The sequence below is a fragment of the Notechis scutatus genome, chromosome 1 (assembly GCF_049901735.1).
Source record: "Notechis scutatus isolate UNSWTSFEM ecotype Mainland chromosome 1, rNotScu1.2, whole genome shotgun sequence".
Classification (NCBI taxonomy): Eukaryota; Metazoa; Chordata; class Lepidosauria; order Squamata; family Elapidae; genus Notechis; species Notechis scutatus.
Window position 1 is genome coordinate 125,395,258 of NC_142009.1, and position 22,303 is coordinate 125,417,560.

At 39.4% G+C, this 22,303-nt stretch overlaps 1 protein-coding gene and 1 long non-coding RNA gene across 3 annotated transcripts in view; both read left to right on the forward strand.

The window, feature by feature from the left end:
* The window catches only part of LOC148132979 (uncharacterized), a 34,397-nt gene extending 13,145 nt beyond the window's left edge, over positions 1-21,252 (forward strand). Inside the window, exon 2 of the long non-coding RNA XR_015745602.1 lies at positions 20,130-21,252. This is a non-coding gene — a long non-coding RNA (uncharacterized LOC148132979). The remainder of the gene's footprint in view (positions 1-20,129) is intronic.
* LGSN (lengsin, lens protein with glutamine synthetase domain) lies at positions 1,717-15,574 on the forward strand. Of its 2 annotated transcripts, XM_087945291.1 has the most exons (5): positions 1,717-1,858; positions 3,806-4,140; positions 4,283-4,845; positions 7,672-7,850; positions 14,215-15,574. In XM_087945291.1, the coding sequence occupies exons 1-5, from the start codon at positions 1,832-1,834 to the stop codon at positions 15,406-15,408; spliced, it is 2,298 nt and encodes a 765-aa protein (XP_087801417.1). In that variant the 5' UTR covers positions 1,717-1,831; the 3' UTR covers positions 15,409-15,574. The 2 variants fall into 2 exon arrangements, with proteins under 2 accessions (XP_087801417.1, XP_026520900.2); XM_026665115.2 differs by lacking the exon at positions 4,283-4,845 and having other exon boundaries at positions 1,722-1,858; positions 3,806-4,004; positions 7,666-7,850.
* Positions 21,253-22,303: the final 1,051 nt, after the last annotated feature.

Consider the following 22,303-nt stretch of genomic DNA (forward strand, 5'->3'; position numbering starts at 1 on the left):
ACAAGTGTTCTTTCTGAGTGAGTATGTTCAAAGGGATTGGTGGATCCTCCCTGTTCAATATGGGTTTAGCTCTATTCCAGTGTTCAAAAGAAGCCCATGCATAAGGTGACAGGTGCAAAGAGTTATTCTGTGAAGCTGTGGAGAGATCTGCATACACACACACAAATTCTACTAGTCAGCTGCTTTTCAACCTGATTTAAGTATCTTAACCAGGGTGTAGTCTGAAGACTAGGTAGGTACAGGGGAAGAGTAATTCTAGAGGACAGTTCCCTGGGCCCAGAATTGAAAGGTTGTATCCAGTGAGCATACCTAAAACTCCTGCTTCTTATTTTTCCCACAAAAACAACCCAGTGAAATAGACGGCTTGGCTGAAAGAGTAAAAGTTATCTGGTGACTCCCATGCTTTAGGGGTGAACTAGAACTCATGTTCTCTTGGTTTTTAGCCCAGCAGTTTCACCACTACACCAAATTGGTTCTCTAAAGTGGCCAGTAGATGAAGGATTAGGCCATTCCTTAGTAGCTACCTTACCGCATAGTTAAAAGAATGGTTGGTGAGGTATATCCATAGCAAAACCTGTATTGGGTAAGAGAAAATGCCACTATTTTAACACGGGTACAGCTAGGGACAATTACTTCCACAGGTATCAGTGTGAGGGAATCAAATGCATTGTCCTGAGGACACAGCAAAAAAAAAAAAAAGTTTCCACAACATATCTATATTGCTGTTTGTGCAAGTGAAGAAAATAGATCCTCTGAATTCAATAAGAACTAGTTTTTAAAAACCCTTTGATTTTAGTATAGATGAATCACAGCCCCCAACCCCACCCACCCCAATAGTAAATAGTACTCACAAATATAGTATCATTCTGATCTCATTAGGTTGAACATTAAGGAATGATTTTCTGTTGTACTTCAACCATCCTGCACAGGAATCCTCCCCCTGATACCAGCAAATTGTTTCTTTCTATGCCTCTGCCATTGTTTGATTTCCAGGGATTGCTTTACAGATTTGTAAAAGAGGAACAACCTACTGTAAGTTCTCATCTCATATAAAGCAGGCACTCTTCAATTTCACATGTTACAAACTATATATAAAATCAGAACACGTTTGCTGTTCTAGTAGTGATCAAGTAAACCAAAAAAAGTATTTAACTCCCCACATTACTTTGCTAAAGTGTTGAGATTTCATGTTTATTCTGCCAAGTTAATTATCAAAATGTACATGTCCCCAGTGCTCACTTAGCAACCTGCTTTCAGTGATGCCTCCCCTCGATCCACAATGGAAGGAAAAGCCACGGCAATGCACAAGTGTTTGTTCAACACAATTCTGAAAGCTTTGCAGAAACTGCTGAGTAAAACAAGACCTACCAAATTCGAGCACCATTAACAAGGGATAGAAGCTGTCCTCTGTTTGGGATCATGGGTTTTTTTTGTTGTTGTTATGGTTGTTGTAATACTGGGTTCAACAGCATTTTATTATTATCTTTCAAACAATATGTTGTGTTTCAGAAGAAAGCAAAACAATCCCACTGACTTGCTGGAAAAAAAAAGCGAAGCAAATGTTTTGTGTTTCCTGTAGCTGTTTACCTATTATTTATCAGGTGACTATTTCCAAACAATTCTAGAAATTTACTCTCATGAGTTTTATTTATTTATTTAAGAGCTTTGCCCTCCCTCGTCCAGATTCATTGTTAACAGAGCCTTCAAAAGAGGGAAACTCTTAGAAATTCTGTGCTAACTCATCTTTATTACAGGCACATCTATAAATTCTGAGGACACTTTTCCAATTGGAATCACAGAGGGATGCAACCAAAATGTGTAGCTGTAGAAGATGGAGAAAGACACCTTCAGCTATCAGGTAAGAAAAAAACGACCAGGAGAAATATTTTTATTATCTCCTCTCTTGAGCATTGGTACTACACAAAGATGGAGTATGTTTATATTACTAATAATTCAATATAGATTGATTTGAGTTTCCTCCTAAAATAAAGTTTTAGTAAGTCATGGTGGAGAAGGGTTTAACCAGCCACAAATCCCACTTCTTTTTGTCATGAACCTGAATCTGGCAAGTAGGCAAAATTAAAGCTATCAGTTATGGAGAATACTCAGCAAGCAGCTGAAGCACCTTTTTTCTTTGAAGCTGAAAGTCTCTTAAAGTCCCCTGTGCCAGCTAATTATTTGTACTAAATTGGAAAAGTTAACTGCTCCAAGAAGAAAAAAATTATAAGGTTGATAGAAAATATATTTAAATAACTATCACTGCTTCAGATCCAGAACACAAACTTTCTATATCCATGACAGTATTGGTTTTATAAAGTGTGTGTGTATTGGGTGAGAGAGAGAGACAGAGAGAGAGACAGGGAGAGAGACTGAGACAGAGATAGAGAAACAGAGTGACAGAGACACATAGAGAAAGACAGGGATCTAAGCACTTAAAATGCATCCAGATAGTTGCTTTAAACTGATGGAGATAGAATGTTGGGTTATCTGGAACTTGCATGATGTTGAAAGACAATACTTATGTTCTTTAGTTGACTATTGTGAGCATATTCTCATCTTGTTTTATTCAGCTTGTCACATGATATTGCCATCAATTCATACAGTTTTGAATGGATTGTTCAAATTGAGATTTTGTTTACTATAAAACCAGTATACAATATTTCAGAAAGTGAACCGTCCATTTGAGAAAGTATGACTTGGCAGAAATGCCATGCAATGTAACAAATTCCATCTAATATTTATGCTATGAAATCAAACATTCAAGTGAAACATTCTGGTGAATTGAAGGGTATGCCCTTCGACTTTTCTCGGCTACAACACAGAAGAGAAACATTTATGGAATTGTGATTGACTTGTGATTTATGGGTTTGAACATTAAAAGTGGTAATTTATGAAAACGAAGGAAATTATGATGTAACCTTAGAGAGAGAGGGTAAAATACAAATGCATTTATAACTGTCAAAAAGATCAGAAGCTGCTTATTTATAATCTTTTCTTTCTATTTTCTGTATGTCTTACTTATTCACTATTCTTCCTTATTTTCTTTGTTTCTTTTCTAACTTTGGTATTGTTTGTATTCTATTAAAATGTCTCAATAAAAGTTAATATATAAAAAAGACTTGTTTTCCCTTTCCCTTTCAGTTTATAGTATTGCAACGTCCTGTTGTTTTCAATCCAAATCCTATGCAGCTTAGGTTTGTGAGGTCTACAAGCTATGAAAATTGTCTCCAGCAATTGTATGTTCTCAGCCTTGTAAAAAAAATTACGGTTCCACAGGTTGGCCTTTTGGCAGAGAAGGGAGAGAAAGATAATTAAATCAACGCAGTGGTTTGTTTCTATCAGACACAGTGTATTTAATCCCAGCAGCTAGATGGTAGCACCGGTTTGTTGCATGTATTTATGAGCAGCACAGATTTGATTGAGGATGTTGAATTGACATTTACATATCAGACAAAAGAGGCATTTTTCTTTTTCTTTGTAGTCATTGAAAGATCATAGGAAGTTTGGTTTTCCACAAAGGGTATTGGTGCTGATAAACTGAAAGGCCAGTTTGCCTATAATCTGCCAATTAAAGATAATCAGGAAAAAATATAAGGAAAAACAAAAGACACATTATTTAAATATTTAAATTATATTAAAGGGGAAAAGCCTTTGAGTAGATTGTGACTTCAATGCGACCTTTTAAAATTGATGGTATACACATTTTATTTACAGGATCTCATTTCATGGCTGAAGCATTATAGTCCAAATGCATATTTCATTTAATTGAAGCTTTCTGAACAAAAAGAGTTTCTGATTTTTGCAGACGTCTTCTGGAGTTGACCATGAGGAAACTGATGGCAACCGTATGTGTGGACTGAGTAGCAGACAAAGAAGCAAGATCAGTGGGACAAAGCTCTCAGCAGCAGAACGTGAAACAATGGAGGAGTCTCTTCACGCAAACTCTTTTAATCAAGAAATACGGAAGCTGTATGTAGACAAACCCCCTCAATTGCAGGAAGCAGGTGAGACCCTCCCCAAAGATTTCCAGGTAAAAGAAGGCTTATCACATAGCCAAGAAGAATTGTGCAGAGATGACGCAAAAGATTGCAGGGGTGTAGAATCCTTTGGCAGAAAAGAGCAAACATTCGAAACAGACATATTTTATTTATTTATTTATTTATTTGATTTGCCAATTGTTTACAAGATAATAAGTATAAGTGTATACATAGTTGTGAATACATGAAATGGGTACATATAAGAAAAAATAAAAGAAGAATAAGAGAAACAATAGGACAGGGACGGTAGGCAAAGATGAGCAAGTGGGGTGGCTAGATACAAGGAGAAGTGAGGAGACTTCTGAAATAGCATCACATGAAAATAAAACTTGCTCAGTGCGGGATGGGAGTAAGTTCCACCCGACAGAGGAGATGGACGGGGATCATCCTATAGCAACCCAGGAAAAAGAAGACAGCAAAGATGTGTCTGTTTTGGAGCCTGGCATTTCCAACCAAACTTTGCAAGAATTTACAAGTGTATTGAAAGAGAGTCCCTTGTTAAGCAACTGGACCTGGGACAGCAATGAACTCAGGGCTACCTCTTGCCATGCATTTCTGAAGTCTAGGGAGGAACAATGTCAATGCATGGAAACTCTTCCTCCTCATTTAGGAAGCATTGACCACAAAGTTCCCATTGTGCACACGCATGGATCAGGGCAAGGAGGAAAGTCCCAACTGGGTTACAATTCTGCTGGGTTGGAGAAACAGCCATCAAAAAGGGATGATTTGGAACAGCCTGTTGGGAGCCAACAGGCCCCTGTTCCAAAGGTGGTCAGAGCTCCACCTACTAACTTTGAGCCCACATCTGGTAAGAACATTAAGTCCCATGTGAAATAGTGCTATTATCAGCCAAGCATGCAATAAAAAATAAGATTGCTGTAATTGATACTATGGCATTATATGCTATCTTCATTCAAAGCCAGTGTCATGTGTATAAGGAGATATAAAAGAAAATGATAAACCACAACAATAAGCAAATTATAAGGAAAATGAGTCAAAACAGTATCAGATCTGTTAAAATGGCAGCAAGTTGCAGCATCAAGATAGAATGAGATGGTGTGGACTGTTAGGTGCCATTGCAAAGATTTCATTCCCACCCGTCCACTATATAGTACAGAACCTATTCTGGAAAATTATGTGTTCCACTTTGGTGATGACATTTGTCAGATTATTAAATTTACCAGTTACCCTATTTAACATTATGTATTTCTTGAAGAAGAGTAGTGTCTATGCCTGTGTGTTCTTTGTGCCATTAACAATAAGAGAGTGTCTGGCTTTGATGCATAGAAATGAGAAGAAACCTGGATCAGATTTTCTTCTTTGTTTGGTGGGTATCAAGTTGTGTTGCTGTCAGTTCTCAAACCCAGAGAGCCATGATTTCTTAAAAAAAACAAACCTTGAGGATACCTGACCTGAACTATTTCCACTTCTCAGAGGAGCTTTGGGGCTATTCATATGAAATTAAATGATGACACCTGGTGGACTGTGTCTTTGAGTTTCAAATCTCAAAAGGTCTTTCAAGATGCAATGAGTTCTTTACACATTACAATTTTAATTGATATGTTACTTGTCATGTGTCTTACATATAACTTTCATCTATATAGTCAACTTGGGTTCCCCTTCCTGCTCCCTTCCTCATCTTCATTTAAATCCTACATCAGTCTAGTTTAACTGACTTGCAGCTGACAAAAGTTTACATTTTTTAAAAAATAAAATGTATTAGTCAGAGCAGGTGCTATCAGACTTCTGATTTTTCAATAAGGGTAGATGTATATTTTATTTATTTATTAAATTTATATGCCACCCATCTGTCTAAGAAGTGTCTCTGGTTTCTAGCAAAAAAGGCTTATAAGAGATATAATATCAAACAAGAGTTGTATGGCTTTTAAGTCATTTGGCTATTCTTATTGAAATTCTCTTAAAAGCCTATTAAATTCAGTTTTGATGATGTAAGAGATTCCAATTCCACTCTAGATTGTGTGGGAAACAAAAGGTGGTAGCTTTAATTGGCTCCAGTTTGGAAACAATCCTATGGACTTTTCACATAAAAGAGACTAATGAATAATAGAACCAGTGGGTCAGCAAGCATAAAAAAGGCTAGTATTTTTCTTTTATCAGCAGCAGATCACTAATTAGACTTCCTCCTCAAATAATTTGGCTGTGGATTTACTATCTTGAAAAACTGGGATTAAAATTAATTAATTTTGCTCAATTAGGTACCATCAAATTTGTCTTTACTTTTATCAATCACATAGATAGGTTTTGTTCAAAATGATCTATGCCTAGCCTGTTTTTTCAGGTCTTCAAATGGTGCCCTCATTGCCACAATAACTAAATCTGTCCACCTTGCTGTTGTCCTCTTCTTCACTTTCTTTCCATCTTTTCCATTATTAAAGCCTTTCCCAGAAAGCTGGGTTTTCATATAATATGTCCAAAGAAGGATAATTTACCTTTGTAATTTGTACCTCCAGTGGGAACACTGCTTTACGTAATTAGCTGTCATAGGCCTATCTTATATATATTTCCTTTTCCCTTCCTCTTTATCCATCTCCATTATTAAATCAGTGAGCTTCCACTATGTATAGCATAATATATTTACAGGTGGTCCTTGGTTTATAAGTGTTCACTTAGCAATCATTCAAAGTTCCGATGGCCACCTCCCTTTATATGATCACCTGATCACATTTCCAACATTTGGCAAACAGCCCATATTAATTACCATTTGCTACATCCTGTTGTTACGTGACTGAGATTTATAACTCTTTTTTTTCTGCTGGAAACTAGTATTTACTTCCTGTTTCTGGCAAAAAAAAGTCCATGGGGTACAATGCATTTGCTTAACGACTGAGGCATTCATTTAATGACTGTGGCATTCACTTTATGACTATGTCCCAAAAAGTTTGTAAATTGGGTGCAGTCATGGGCTCAACTACAGTTGTAATCTAGGACAAGCTTGGCTTTATTTGAAAATCACGTACAAGTGCAGTAATCTCTTATTTGGGATACACAAAATATTTGTATTGAGTTATTTCTCAAAGTCCAGTACTATTAAAGTGACTGGCTTCTTCTTCAAAAGAAGGGCTGCTTTAAAGGCTTTCTTGACATGCTGCATGCCTTGGTCATAAGTGTGAGAAGTGTGTTGAGTTAATTCCCGTTAGGAGAATGAGCTCATACAGGGAGACGTAGTGAGATAAAGATATTTAAATAATAGTTATATAAATTTTACAAACCAACGAACAAGTGTGCGTGCAAAGTCAACACTGTTGGAACTGGCAGCACAGGTGTACAAGTAATAGGGAAAGCCAAGCCAAGTCTTCCAGAGGAGGATGCTACTTTAACACTCTAAGGAGGAGCACCTTACTTGGGCCAATGAGTTTGAGAAGGGTCTCTTTTGAACTTTGTACACAGTCCTATCATGTATAGTTTTCCCTAACTTCCTTCTCGTGTAAATGTTCAAGATTCAGTCTTAAGACAGGTTCCCTTCATTCCAAGTGCGAATTCAAGGCAGGTTGAATCCTTCAGCTTCTTAAGGGCATCCAACTCTCAAATATTGTGTCAAAAAGGTGTGTTAATGGTAAATATTTAAATCCTGCCTTACAGTGATTGCATTTTAATTTTTCATTTAAAGAAAAAGAATCCAGAAGAGATTCCAGTGGGAAGAAACTGGGCAGTGACCATTTTCTTCACTTCGCTTCTGAGATAGAGCACATCGAGGAACAGATGGCAAGGGACAATGTCCGCTTTATCAGGTTTGAAACCACAGATATCCACGGTGTGTCAAGATCCAAGAGCATCCCCTCTCGGTTTTTCCGGGTATGTCTGTATTCTTTTCCCGTTTCTTGGCCGCAGTGGCCCTCCTTTTGCTATTTTGCAAATCTATTGCCATAGCTTGCCCATAGGTTCATCAAAAACCTTCTAAATATGTTTTATTACTCTCTCTCCCTCTATTATTAAGAAAATGTAATTCATGCAACTTGGCAATGTGGGTTCTTTTTAGACATCCAAGCTTTTCTTCCTCAGATGCATGGTTTTTTTTTAATTGATTACCTTAGCAAAAGGTTGGTTTGATCTGATCCTAGCAAATTTCAAGAGTCCAAGGCAAACAACTAGAGATACTAAAGAGACAGCATGTGAATTATTCTAGTGACAAAAACTCCCCAAACTCTCTGAGTGCTTCAATCCAATCAGGTAATACCACAGAAATGCATGATTTAAATTGTAGCACAGCATTAGTTATTTTGTTAAGCAACAATTAAAGGTCACATTATATATTTTTGGTAATAGTTCTATGGAAAATAGAGCTTACCAGTAGCTTTTTTTACAAGTTATTTCTGCAATACCCAGTATGGATAGCTTATAGGAGGCACTTTTGCTTAATTCTTATTATGAATATTTCAGATTTCATTCAGTGATCATAAAAATAGGCAGTAGCATTTGCTTTCATGCTATATTTCCTTTGAACTTTAGAAAAAATACATTTTACTTTATTTTGTTTTTAGCTCTTGCTTCATTAGGCTCTGTTCTTTCAACTTTAAGGTTAGATCTATTGTATTTCATTGATGTCATTAAGGCATTAACAGATATCAGCTATTTTCCATGGAATTTAGTGCTGCTAAAAGATAATTAAGCTAATAGCTTATGTAGTCATTCTGTGTGTGTTTTGCCCAGCTGTTTTCTAAAATAACTTATACTTGTTTGAATTAATGCCATCTTAAGAAAATTAAACTTGACATGGAACTATAAATCATTACTTTAAAATACTATTATCGCTGCTACTGTGATAGCAAGAGTCATAAAATATGATAGGAGTACTTTTTATTCTTATTTACCCAAAGTCTCAGATCATGAAGAAGCAGGAATACAGCTTGTAATTCATTTTTTGAATTAAAAGCTCTATTAAGTCACACTCACACAATTGTGCATACCCAATTCACTATCTAGCTAGCAAGGCTGGATTTCAGGAGAATTGAATAGGACACCTCAGTACCTCATTCTGTATGATAGCTCCTAAACACTATAATTTCTTTCTAATATTATACTTTCCAGCAAAGCTTCGCCTGTCCCAGTGTAGCAGTCTTTTCTTACTGCTTTGTACTTTTCCATCAGAATTCCATTGCCTCATTCAGTTCACATGGGAACCAGCTCTTCTACAAATTTTTTCTTGTTTTCAGAACCATTTTTTCTATTTTCATGGTGAACTTCATTCTGTACTTTTCCACATGTGTAGCAGTTGACATTTCTTAGAACAATCCTTCTATCTTTATGGCCTGTTTTATGGAACTCTCATGTATTCCATCTTCTACGCATGTGCACTCATACATTTATTTATATATTTATTTTTATCCTGCTTCCTTTATTTTTATAAATAACTCAAGGCAGTGAATGTACCTAATAGTCCTTCCTCCTCCTATTTTTCCACAACAAAACCACTGTGAGGTGGGTTTATTTATTTATTTATTTATTTATATGGTTTGTCAATTGCTTACAAGATAATAGGTATAAGTAAAAACATTGTTATGAATACATGGATTTATAAAAGAAAAATAAAAAAATAAAAGAAACAATAGGACAGGGATGGTAGGCACGTTGGTGCACTTATGCACGCCCCCTACAGACCTCTTAGGAAAGGGATGAGGTCATTAGTAGACAGTCTAAGGTTAAAGTTTTTGGGGTTTGGGGAAGAAACCACAAAGTCAGGTAGAGTATTCCAGACATTGACCACTCTGTTGCTGAAGTCGTATTTCCTGCAATCAAGTTTGTGCGGTTAACTTTGAGTTTGTATCTATTGTGTGCTCTTGTATTGTTATACAATATTGAAGCTGAAGTATTCATTGACAGGTAGGATATTGCAATGTATGATTTTATGTACTATACTTAGATCGGACTGAAGGCGGCGTAGTTCTAGATTTTTTAGGTCTAGAATTTCAAGTCTGGTGGCATAAGGTATTCTGCAATGAGTAGAGTAGTGTAGAACTCTTCTTGTGAAATATTTCTGGACTTTCTCAACTGTGTTAATATCAGATACATAATGTGGGTTCCAGACTGATGAGTTGTATTTGAGTATTGGTCTAGCAAATGTTTTGTATACTCTAGTTATTAGTGTAATATTACCAGAGAAAAAGTTACACAAGATTAGGTTAACAACTCTTATCGCCTTTTTGGCTATGTAGTTACAGTGGGCTCTAGCACTTAGATCATTAGAGATGAGTACTCCAAGGTCCTTGAGAGAGTTTGGATCATCAACAAGGTCTTGACTATTCAGCCTGTATTTTATTTTCTGTTCTTTTTTGCCAAGATGTAGGACAGAGCATTTATTTGTTGAGATTTGAAGTTGCCATTTGTTTGACCATTCTGATACATAGTCAAGGTCTTTTTGAAGGGTAGCAGTATTGTCTGTGGTATTGAATAGCTTTACATCATCAGCGAAGAGAACACAGTTGCTCTTAATATGATCACAGAGGTCATTTATGTAGAGTATGAAAAGAGTTGGTCCTAGAACACTGCCTTGGGGACACCACTGTTGACAGGTACAGAATTTGATAGGACGCTCCCAATTTTGACCATTTGTTGTCTGTTTGACAGGAATGCTTCTATCCAGTTATGCAGGTGTCCAGAGAAACCATAAGATTTTAGTTTTAGGAGTAGTTTGTCGTGTATTACTGAATCAAAGGTTTTACAGAAGTCTATGTAGATTCCATATGTTTTTGCAGTGTAAGAGTTGCAGATTACATGATAGTTTTTTCCTGAAACCAAATTGTTTATTAGAGAGTAGGTTGTTTGTTTCTAAGTGGAGGATGATGGATTGGTTAATAATTGATTCCATGACTTTACAGGTGACGCAGCATAAAGAGATTGGTTTGTAATTTTCAACTAGACTGGGGTCTCCCTTTTTGAAGATGGGGATGACCATGGCTTGTGACCATAATTTTGGGAAGGAGCTGGTCCTGAAAGATTTTTCAGAGATTATGCTTAGAGGTTCAGCTACGGCAGTGGATAGCTTTTTCAAGAAGTAGGCACATATTCCGTCTGGTCCAATAGATAGAGATGGTTTTAGATTGCGTAGTGCTTTTTCAACATTGTCTTGTCAGGTTGGGCTGAGAGAGAAGATTGGACCAAAGTCATCCAGCTATCTTTCATGCCTAAAGAGAGACTAGAACTTACAATCTCCTGGTTTCTAACCTGGTGCTTTAACCACAGAGGTGGGATGCTGCCAGTTCACACCAGTTTGGGTGAACTGGTAGTTGATTCTGCACAGTTTGGTGAACCAGCAAATCCCACCACTGGCTGGCCCCACCCCTTCTTATTTTTGGCTTGTTTTCTGGGCCATTTTTGGGGCATTTTTGGGCCTGAAAACAGCCCCAAAACAGCCCAAAACAGCCTGAAAATGATCCCCCAAAAGGCCAAAACACAAGCCAAAAAATGGGCGTGGAGGGGTAGGGCCAGCCAGTGGTGGGATTAGCTCCAACCAGCTGAATTTTAATTCTCTGCCTTTGAGGAGAGTGGCTGGGAGGCAGGGCGGGGTGTGATGAGTGATGTCACCCACCCAGTCACATGACCAACCGGCCACGCCTACCAATCTAGAGAACCTGTTGTTAAGTTATTCAAATCCCACCACTGCTTAACCACTATACGAAACTGCATAGCACTGACAATATGGCAGCCCCACTCTGATATTAATGATAAAACTGGCCATAGCTGATGGTGTTACTGTATATTGGTGTATGGTTAACTACTGAATAACACTATGACTATTGTTATTATTGATGCTATTTTTAGAAGATGAAATAAAATACTACAGCCTGAGCTTTACTTTGTGCACTACTAAAATACTATTACCAAAATGGTGGGTAGTCTCACTGTGCTCAAGTACCGAGTTTACCATGCTGCTGTTTGTTGGACTGGCAAGATTTTGCCATGTTCAATAGGCCAGTCTGTCCACTCCCATTCAGTGAAGAATGAGAGAAACACTCTCGAAAGCATTATTAGCACAGGAGAGAGACAGAAAACATATAGATGTTTCCTTGCATTGGTAGGAAATAGGCAATGAAGCATCTTCTTTGATAACCACACAAATTTGGAGTGGTGAGGTTTCCAGGTCAATGTAAGATTTTCCCACAAATGTTTGGCCTGCTTCACTGCCTCTGAATCAACTTCTGTCCTTGTGTTGTGCCAAGAGACCTGAGGTCACTTTCCAAAGGTGGCTGTCCGTTATACTCTGGGAAACAGATAGTCCTTTACCAAACTGTTAGGAGCACAAACAGTATGTAAGCTTCCTTTTTCAAAGGTCAACGGCATGCACCTTTTCACAATTTGTCCCTCCCACCTGGCCTGTTCTGTGATTCAGGTAACGCATTTTGCAATCAACATGCCATTGCTACTAAATTCAAGATTAATTTATGCTGGGCATGCTGAAAAATAAGTATCACTTGCTCAGTATCACAACAGGTAGTGGATTGGGAGCATTTGGATTTTTGGGGCTCTGTGTTTGTGCATTTTGCCAAGCACTGATAAATGATGCTGTACAGAATTGCCTCATTCCAAAGGCAGTTAATGTCTATATTGCCAATATTTTTACACAGTTCCTTTTACCTGGCTTAACTAGTTTTGCAATTTGAATAATAAAACTCAAAATGTCAGGTACTCTGCTGATACATGAGCTATATTAAAAGGTTTAAAGACCTCACAATAAAACACATCTGCAATGGTTCAACCTATTTTAAGTTCAATGAAGTATTCACTGTCTCCCAAATATTATTCAAAGGCCAGGAACAACGATGGATAAAATCTTTGTTTTTAAATTCAGATTTAGCAGTAAAATATTCTTTGTAATCTGAGGGGGTGGGTGGGTTTACATTTATTTTATATAGAGTGGCCTTTAGAAGTCTGTAGTACTCTTAGGCATTTAGATGTCTTACCAATTCACTCCATATTGCCATTTTTTGGTGTGTGGTATATTGGGTAAAATTTTATCAGCCTTGCATGGCGATACAGATAAGAAGCACATTCAGAGGAATTAACTCTGCTTTATGGTAAGGTTACATTAAGAGAATCTTGCAAGTCTATAAATACATGCCCACATGTTTGCCATGCCCACGTTCTTGCTGTGGGCTAAGGTGCCTCTTATCTGCCCATTACCCTGGCTGTACCTCTTCTCCCAGTCTCCCAAATTCATCCCTACATACCATTCCAAAGTTGATGGAAATGGTTCTATCATAGCCAGCCTAGATGACTTCTTAAGAATTTCCATAAAATTCTTAAAAAGATTTCAAAGAGCAAATGGTGCTGGAAAGTAATTTTATGCTCTTGATTAATGATCTTTTGAGGGATCACATTAAAAATTGCAAAGGTATTGTTTCAATTGTGATATACACAGCTAATCTCCCCTCTCTCTTCACTGCCATTCCCCCCTTTAAGATTGTTTCTACCGCCCTAATATTAGCAAAATACAATAAACTCACATTTTAAACTCACTTCTAACATTGCAACACTGTCAACATCATTATCACCACCATCATTATTATTATTTCCATTTTTAATCTTCCTTTCTATCCAGAAGGCGACAATGAAATTGAACTTGCTTCAGGTTCTTTGTAGCTGAACACATTTTTTAATAAAAATCATACATTAAAATGAATATCTGCATTTGTGGAGAAGCTTGGTATCCTTTGTCAAAAATGTGGTGAGCAGCATTAGTCACATAATGCAACACTGTAGTCATTCTAGCTGGTACATTATGTCTAGCTGGACCTTTATGTCATCATCCTATTATTTGCTGCTTTCTGGAAGGCCATTTGGGAATTATCTTAATTGTGGGGTTTGGACCCAGAGACCTGAGGTCCCTTTCTTAACTGCATTATGGCTTGTTTATTGAGCCTTTTGTCTCCCCACCCCACATATACATTCAAACAGACACATATAGGCATACACATAATTGCAAATACATATATACACATCCCATGTCAACTCCTAATGTCTTCCTAATGGTCATATTTGGTTGAAATAAGTTTCTGATTGAAAATCTACAGTGTATGGCATTTCCCTTGGACAATTGTTTATGGTTCCTTCTGAAACTTCAAAGGTTTTCCTTAGAAATGTAATCTGTCAGTGTGATAGTGCTACTTGAGGATTATTTAATCCATCCAAAGCATAGCCATATGTTCTTCTTCCTTCTGTTTAGACCAAAGCAATCTATGGGGTTGCCATGCCAAAAGGCTACCTTGAGCTGACCTTGATTCCAAGGGACCATGAGACATGCCACGTTTCTGCAAGCAGTTTTAACTGTGACATCATCCTGAGGCCCGATTTATCAACATTCCGGATCTTGCCATGGATGGAACAAACAGCAAGAGTGATCTGTGATCCCTTTATGGTGATGGGCACCCCTCTCTTGACATCACCCCGGCAAATTGCAAAGCAGCAGTTGAATCAGCTCCGGGAAAATGGCTTTGCGCTGTATTCTGCTTTCACTTACGAATTCTGCATCTATGGCATCGCTGAAATTGTCAATTCAAAGACAATCTCTTTTCCCGCTGCCACTCTACTCAGCAATCATGACCAGTCCTTCATCCAGGAACTCATGGATGGCATGTATCACGCTGGGGCAAACATTGAAAGCTTCTCGTCCTCGGCTGGTCCTGGCCAGATGGAGATCTCTTTTCACCCAGAGTTTGGCCTGGGTGCAGCGGACAGTGCCTTCACTTTCCGGACAGGCATTAAAGAAGTAGCCAAAAAGTACAACTATATTGCCAGTTTTTTCACCGAGAATGGATTCTATAATTCTGGCATTCTGACCCATAGCCTTTGGGACAGCAGCAGACAGCATAATTTGTTTGTTGCTGGAGCCCCAGACCTAACTGAGATAGGGAAGAATTGGCTGGCTGGGTTACTGACACATTCTGCAGCTCTTAGCTGCCTGATGGCCCCCACCGTCACCTGCCGCAAATGGTATAGCGGGTGTAGCAAAGGCTCCAAAGAGGCTGTGGTTGCCAAGGGAGCGTGGAATGACAACAGCTGTGCATTTAACATCCAAAATCATGGTGACAAGGGGACCTGGATAGAAAATCAACTGGGCTCGGCCACAGCCAACCCTTATTTGGTACTCTCGGCTACGATCGCAGCAGGTCTGGACGGGGTAAAGAGAAAGCTCACGTTCCAGGAGGCCTCAGGGAAGATCCAGAGCTCCACTCTGACGAAAGCAGGCATGATTCCTCTGAAGCTGGAAGATGCTCTTGTGGCTCTCCAAGAAGATGAGTGCATCAGGGACGCACTGGGGGATTATTTTGTCCAGTACTTTGTCAACTTAAAGCAATATGAGGTGGAAACTGAGGAACTGGATGTGGAAAGGAATAAATTTTTGGAATATTTTATCTAGTGTGAAGAAAAGATTGGAGAGTTAATAGAAGCTAAGCAATGCAGCTGTAGATCAGAAAGTCTCTGGATCACCTTTCTTTTATAAGTGACTTTTTAAGTGACTTTAAGGAACTTCTCTTTTTATTATAAGCTGCAGTACAGCTAATAAAGGTGCAGGTAGCAATGAACTGATTTACTGTGAATGGTTATTACAAAAAACTTGAGAAAATGCAATGCACATGAAGTTTTAACAGAATATTAGTTTCCTATAGCCCTTTATTTGAATATAGGTTATTTTGCATGAGACTGTTTTTTCTTGGAGAGTCCAGATCAATCTACATGTCCTCTTGTTATATAGATTTCAACTGCATTCAGCTTCATGTCTTATTTTCCTCTGATTAATTACAAATTGGGAGGAGGGAATATTACCTCACAGCATGCCATGAAAAGAGACTAATATTTTTTCTCTCTCAAATAATCAAAGCAAACATTTCTCCCTGGCTAGGAAAAAAAATCTCCATATCTCTATCTCTATCTCTATCTCTATCTCTATCTCTATCTCTATCTCTATCTCTATCTCTATCTCTATCTCTATCTATCTATCTATCTATCTATCTATCTATCTATCTATCTATCTATCTATCTATCATCTATAAAAAATATTTGGTTGATCATATAGTCAGCCAAATGTTTAGACTGGATTTGGCATTTTTCCACACTTATTGAGTTCTTCCCAATGATCTGGGATAGACAGATGCTATTGTTTGATGGTGTTACAGTTATTTTTGCAGGTTGTAAGCTGTGGTGAGTAAAACCGTTTTGTAATTGACTGAAGAGGGTTTGTCAATGCCAATGGTGTTCAAATGGTGCTTCAGTAGTTTTGGGATTGTACTCAAAGTACCTATTACTATTGGTAGCATTTTTGCTTTCTTTTGCCACAGTTGTTCTACTTCTATTCACAGGCTTTTGTAATTTTCTCTAGTTTTTTTTCTCTTCTGTTGTTTCCAGGTACTGCAACTACCCACTATCCAGACATTTTTGTCTTGCTTATCAACAATTTTAAGTCTGGATTGTTATGTGACAGGGTGAGGTCAAGGTGTCTGTTGAATGTAAAGTCCCAGATTTTGCAGCGGCCAAGTAGGTGTTTCTTTAGCTTCTTTCCCTAGGTGGAATTTGCTGTCTGATGCTGTCTTCTCAATTCTGTTTTTTTATGCATTTGTCCTAAGGCTTGGTCTTGTACACCCAGAATTAGCCCCTCTCTGTTTCAACTTTCCTGCTCTTAGCTATTTCCAGGCCTTGTTGTTATCTGCTTTCCCTGCAAGGGTGTGTGTGTGTGTATGTGTGTGTGTACATGTATGTGTGAATATACACTGCTCAAAAAAAAAAAAAAAGGGAACACTTAAATAACACAATGTAACTCCAAGTCAATCACACTTCTGTGAAATCAAACTGTCCACTTAGGTAGCAACACTGATTGACAATCAATTTCACATGCTGTTGTGCAAATGAAATAGACAACAGGTGGAAAGCATAGGCAGTTAGCAAGACATCCCCAATAAAGGAGTGGTTCTGCAGGTGGTGACCACAGACCACTTCTCAGTTCCTATGCTTTCTGGCTGATGGTTTGGTCACTTTTGAATGCTGGCGATGCTTTCACTCTAGTGGTAGCATGAGACGGAGTCTACAACCCACACAAGTGGCTCAGGTAGTGCAGCTCATCCAGGATGGCACATCAATGCGAGCTGGGGCAAGAAGGTTTGCTCTGTCTGTCAGCATAGTGTCCAGAGCATGGAGGCGCTACCAGGAGACAGGCCAGTATATCAGTGACATGGAGGAGGCCGTAGGAGGGCACCAACCCAGCATCAGGACCGCTACCTCCGTCTTTGTGCAAGGAGGGACAGGAGGAGCACTGCCAAAGCCCTGCAAAATGATCTCCAGCAGGCCACAAATGTGCATGTGGCTGCTCAAACAGTCAGAAACAGACTCCATGAGGGTGGTATGAGGGCCTGACATCCACAGGTGGGGGTTGTGCTTACAGCCCAACACCGTGCAGGACATTTAGCATTTGCCAGAGAACACCAAGATTCACAAATTTGCCATTGGTGCCTTGTGCTCTTCACAGATGAACGCAGGTTCACACTGAGCACATGTGACAGATGTGACAGGGTCTGGAGATGCCGTGAAGAACGTTCTGCTGCCTGCAACATCCTCCAGCAAGACCGGTTTGGCAGTAGGTCAGTAATGGTGTGTGGTGGCATTTCTTTAGGGGGCCACACAGCCCTCCATGTGCTCGCCAGAAGTAGCCTGACTGCCATTAGGTACTGAGATGAGATCCTCAGACCCCTTGTGAGACCATATGCTGGTGGGGTTGGCCCTGGGTTCCTCCTAATGCAAGACAATGCTAGACCTCATGTGGCTAGACTGTGTCAGCAGTTCCTGCAAGACGAAGGCATTGATGCAATGGACTGGCCCGCCCGTTCCCCAGACCTGAATCCAATTGAGCACCTGTGGGACATCATGTCTTGCTCCATCCACCAGTGCCACGTTGCACCACAGACTGTCCAGGAGTTGGGGGATGCTTTAGTCCAGGTGTGGGAGGAGATTCCTCAGGAGACCATCCGCCACCTCATCAGGAGCATGCCCAGGCATTGTAGAAAGGTCATACAGGCACGTGGAGGCCACACACACTACTGAGCCTCATTTTGACTTGTTTTAAGGACATTACATTAAAGTTGGATCAGCCTGTAGTGTTTTTTTCCACTTTAATTTTGAGTGTAACTCCAAATCCAGACCTCCATGGGTTGCTAAATTTGATTTCCATTGATAATTTTTGTGTGATTTTGTTGTCAGCACATTCAACTATGGAATGAACAAAGTATTTAATGAGAATATTTCATTCATTCAGATCTAGAATGTCTTATTTTTGTGTTCCCTTTATTTTTTTGAGCAGTGTATATATATATATATACGTGTGTGTGTGTGTGTGTGTGTGTGTGTGTGTGTATAAATATATGTGGATCTTTGGTTATTCGGGTTTTCTCCTGCATAAAATTGGAAGTATCTAGGCTTTTACGCGGGAGAAAACCCGAATAACCAAAGATCCACATACAAATACCCGTGAGAACCTCAGAAAACAAATATATATATATACACATACATGTGTGTGTGTGTGTATGTATGTATGTATGTGTGTATATATATATATGGATCTTTGGTTATTCGGGTTTTCTCCCACGTAAAATTGGAAGTATCTAGGCGACGTTTCGATGAAGTCTCATTCATCATCTTCAGGATTGTGTCTTCGGCTTTGTACTTCTCAGATTCTTTGAGCTGGTGAGCTGTGATCCTGTTGTTTGGCTTCACATTCGTGGTCGTGCCACATCTTCATGGTGGGCATCAGTTCGCTTCATGTATGGGTCGGAGGAGTTTGAAGTGGGTAGTGATGCAGCTGCGGCACGGCTTCTGGTCTGTGGTCGTGTCTCATCTTCTGTGTGGGTGTGAGTCTGCTTTCTACGTGAAAGTGTGGTGGTAGCATCTTGTGTGGCCCTCGTGAGTATGGGTCTAGTGTCATTCTTCATGATAGGTACTCATTTGTTAATGAGGGAGGGTTTCCTAATGGCTGGTAGGCGGGAGGTATCATCTCGTTTATTCATGCTGTGTGGGCGTTTTTCTATCTCTATAGCTTCTCTGATTATTCTGTTGTTGAAGTGTTCGGTTTTGGTGATAGTTCTGGTATTTTTAAAGTCAAACTCATGTCCTGTGGCTTTGAGGTGTTGGACCAGGGAAGAGGTTTGTTCTTCTTTTTTGATTGAGTTCTTGTGTTCTTCAATGCGTGCACTTATTCTTCTGTTAGTTTGTCTGATGTATGTGGTGGGGCAGGCGGTGCAAGGGATTTCGTATACTCCTTGGCTTTCTAACTCGATTTTGTCTTTAGGGTTTCTTAGGATGGTGGATATTTTTCTGTTTGTGCAGAATGCTGTTTTAATGTTGTGTTTTTGGAGGATCTTGCTGATTTTGTCTGTAATGCCTTTTATATATGGGAGGAGGGCTTTGCCGTTCTCTTGTTCTCTGTCTTGGATTTTGGTTGGGGTTTCTTTTTGGATTAGGTGGGTAATCTTCTTTCTTTGGAATCCATTGGCTGTTAGTACGTTAGTGAGAGTGTGCAGTTCAGTTTTTAGGTGTTGTTCATCGGCTAAGCATTTTGTTCTGGAGATGAGTGTCTCGGCTACGGAATTGATCTGTGCTGGGTGGTGGTGTGAGAGTGCGTGTAGATAGTGGTTTGTATGTGTTTTCTTCTGGTAGATGGTGTGTCCTAGGGACGCATTGGATTTTTTGTATACTAAGAAATCTAGGAAGGGAAGTTGATTGTTAGCTTCTGTTTCCATGGTGAATTGTATTTTGGGGTGTAGGCTGTTGAGGTGTGTGAGGAAGTTGTTCAGTTTTTCTTTCCCGTGTGGCCAGATTATAAAGGTGTCATCTACGTATCTGAGCCAGAGTTTGGGTTTGTGATCATATTTTTCTAGAGCTTGTGTTTCAAAGTGTTCCATGTAGAGGTTTGCAATGACAGGTGAGAGGGGTGATCCCATGGGTGCTCCTTCTATTTGTTTGTATTTTTGTCCACTGTAGCTGAAGTATGTATTGGGTAGGCAGTGGTTGGTCAGATCTAGGATGTGCTTGGGGGGGGGGGTTGTATTTGTTTTGGATGGCTGTCAAGGCTTCTTTTATAGGGAATTGGGTGAAGAGGGATATGACATCGAAGCTCACTAGTAGGTCTCTGGGTTGTAAGTTTTGTTTCTTTATGATCTCGATGAACTGGAATGAGTTTCTTACGTGTGAGTTGATGGATTCTGCATAGGGCTGTAGTTGTTTGGCGAGAAATTTGGCTAGGTTTTGTAGAGGTGAGCCTATGGAGCTGACTATTGGTCGAAGTGGGGTTCCTTCCCAACCAATGAGAACACACCCCCACCCAATCAGAACACATCCAAGCCCCCACCCAATCAAGTCACACCCCCACTAGCAGTTAAAAGGAAGAAGCAGCTGCAAGCTCACATTACTCCGAGAAGCACAAAGCCGAAGACACAAGCCTGAAGATGATGAATGAGACTTCATCGAAACGTCGCCTAGATACTTCCAATTTTATGCGGAAGAAAACCCGAATAACCAAAGATCCACACATATATACTGTGCTAGCTGTGGTTTTTTTGTAACCAGCTTCAATACAGGCAACCTCATTCTGTTGTTTTTGTACTGATCTAGATGCTCATTTATTACTTGTTTCAATTCTTCTATTTTAGTTAGAGGGCTTTGTTCTTTCTGAGGTGAAGAGTGAGGTCAAGGGGTCTAGTTTGAGAATGAAAACAATTCAATAACTATGCTGGCTTTCTCTACTGCCAAATCTCCCTGGTTTGCTTCTACAGCCTGAACTTCTTCTGGCAAGGTTTCAGTTTCTTTATCCTGGGTAAACATTTGCAGTTCTTCTAATTCTGCTACTGTAAATTCTTCATTTCATATTATAAATTGGCGTTGTTCTGCTTAGCCCCTTTTCTGCTATTTCTGATTCTAGATGTTCTTTCTAGAACCAATGCATTGTTTTCTAATATCCTCTATTTATTGGACTTCATTTATAACAGGTAATCATTATACCTTTGTTTTCAGTCCTCATATATTTGCAATGAATAAATGTTTTTTCTTCCAATAGTCTTGCAGCTACTGGCCTGGTGATGAGAGACACAATTTAGATTTCAGTTGAAACAGTAATTTTCTTCAAAAACCACAAAACTCAGTTTTTCTTTGAAGTTTGTATTTTTTGAACTGAAGTGCTGTATTCTCATTAAATCTCTGTACAAAATAAAATGTTGTACCAGAAGAGCATTGAAAAGTATATGTTGGTGAAAATAAGACACAAAAATCTGCTGTGATAGTTAAAATCGCTTGCAAAATGTGGGTGTATAAGGCAAAGCATATACAGAAATGGTCACTCTTGTAAAATTCCAAAATGCAGGCACATTTTCATGTTTTTCTTTCTTATTGTGAAATGGATGGTGGAATGAAACAAACTGAATCAAAATTGGAAACCTGAAATTCATCCATGCCTATTGTGGAGCTGTCTATGGGCTGTCACCTTTCCCTAATGGCAGCATGATAATCATTTTTATATGACATGTCCTCATGACACTGGCTTCATGCTTTGTTAGTGAAGCAGTACTGAAACAGCTTGGAGCTAGTCCATCATGGTAGCTTATACTATAACCACCATCCTCTTCTGACTGCTCCAGGACTGGTACACTACTTTTTATTCTGGCTATCTAACTGTGTCCTAACTGAAAGAGTGGAATTTAACCAGTGGTGGGATTCTACCGGTTTCGGCTGAATCAGATGCTCAGTTCCCATCTAGTTCGCTGAACCAGTATTTCAACCAACTGGCTGGCCCTGCTCACCCTGCCCCACCCCTCCCAGGAGTCTCCGTGTGGCCCATTTTCCATGCAGGTAAGTGCAGGGTCCACATGGAGGTTCTGAGAGGGGGAAAATGGGTCTTCTGGAAGTTCAGAAATGGGCCTGCTTCCACCTTCCAGAGGGCCTCCAGAGCCTGGGGGAGGCTGTTTTCACCCTCCCAGAGGCCCAGGGGAGGCCTCTGGACCCTTGGGAGGGCAAAAACGGCCTCTCCCGGGCTCTGGAGGCCCATCGGAAGCTGGAATTTCTGGTAGGCCATGCCCACCCAGCATTCGGGCAGTGAACTGGTTGCTGGGATTTTTGAATCCCACCCCTGAACTTAACTCTCAAGTCTGTGGTTATATACAGGGAAAATCTTAAACCAAAAAGTGACCAGAGTTGTTGAATTAAATCTTATGATTTAAATCTTATGATTTGTCAGCTGGAAATATGACAGCCTGGGTTTGAGAACCATCAACAGGGTATAC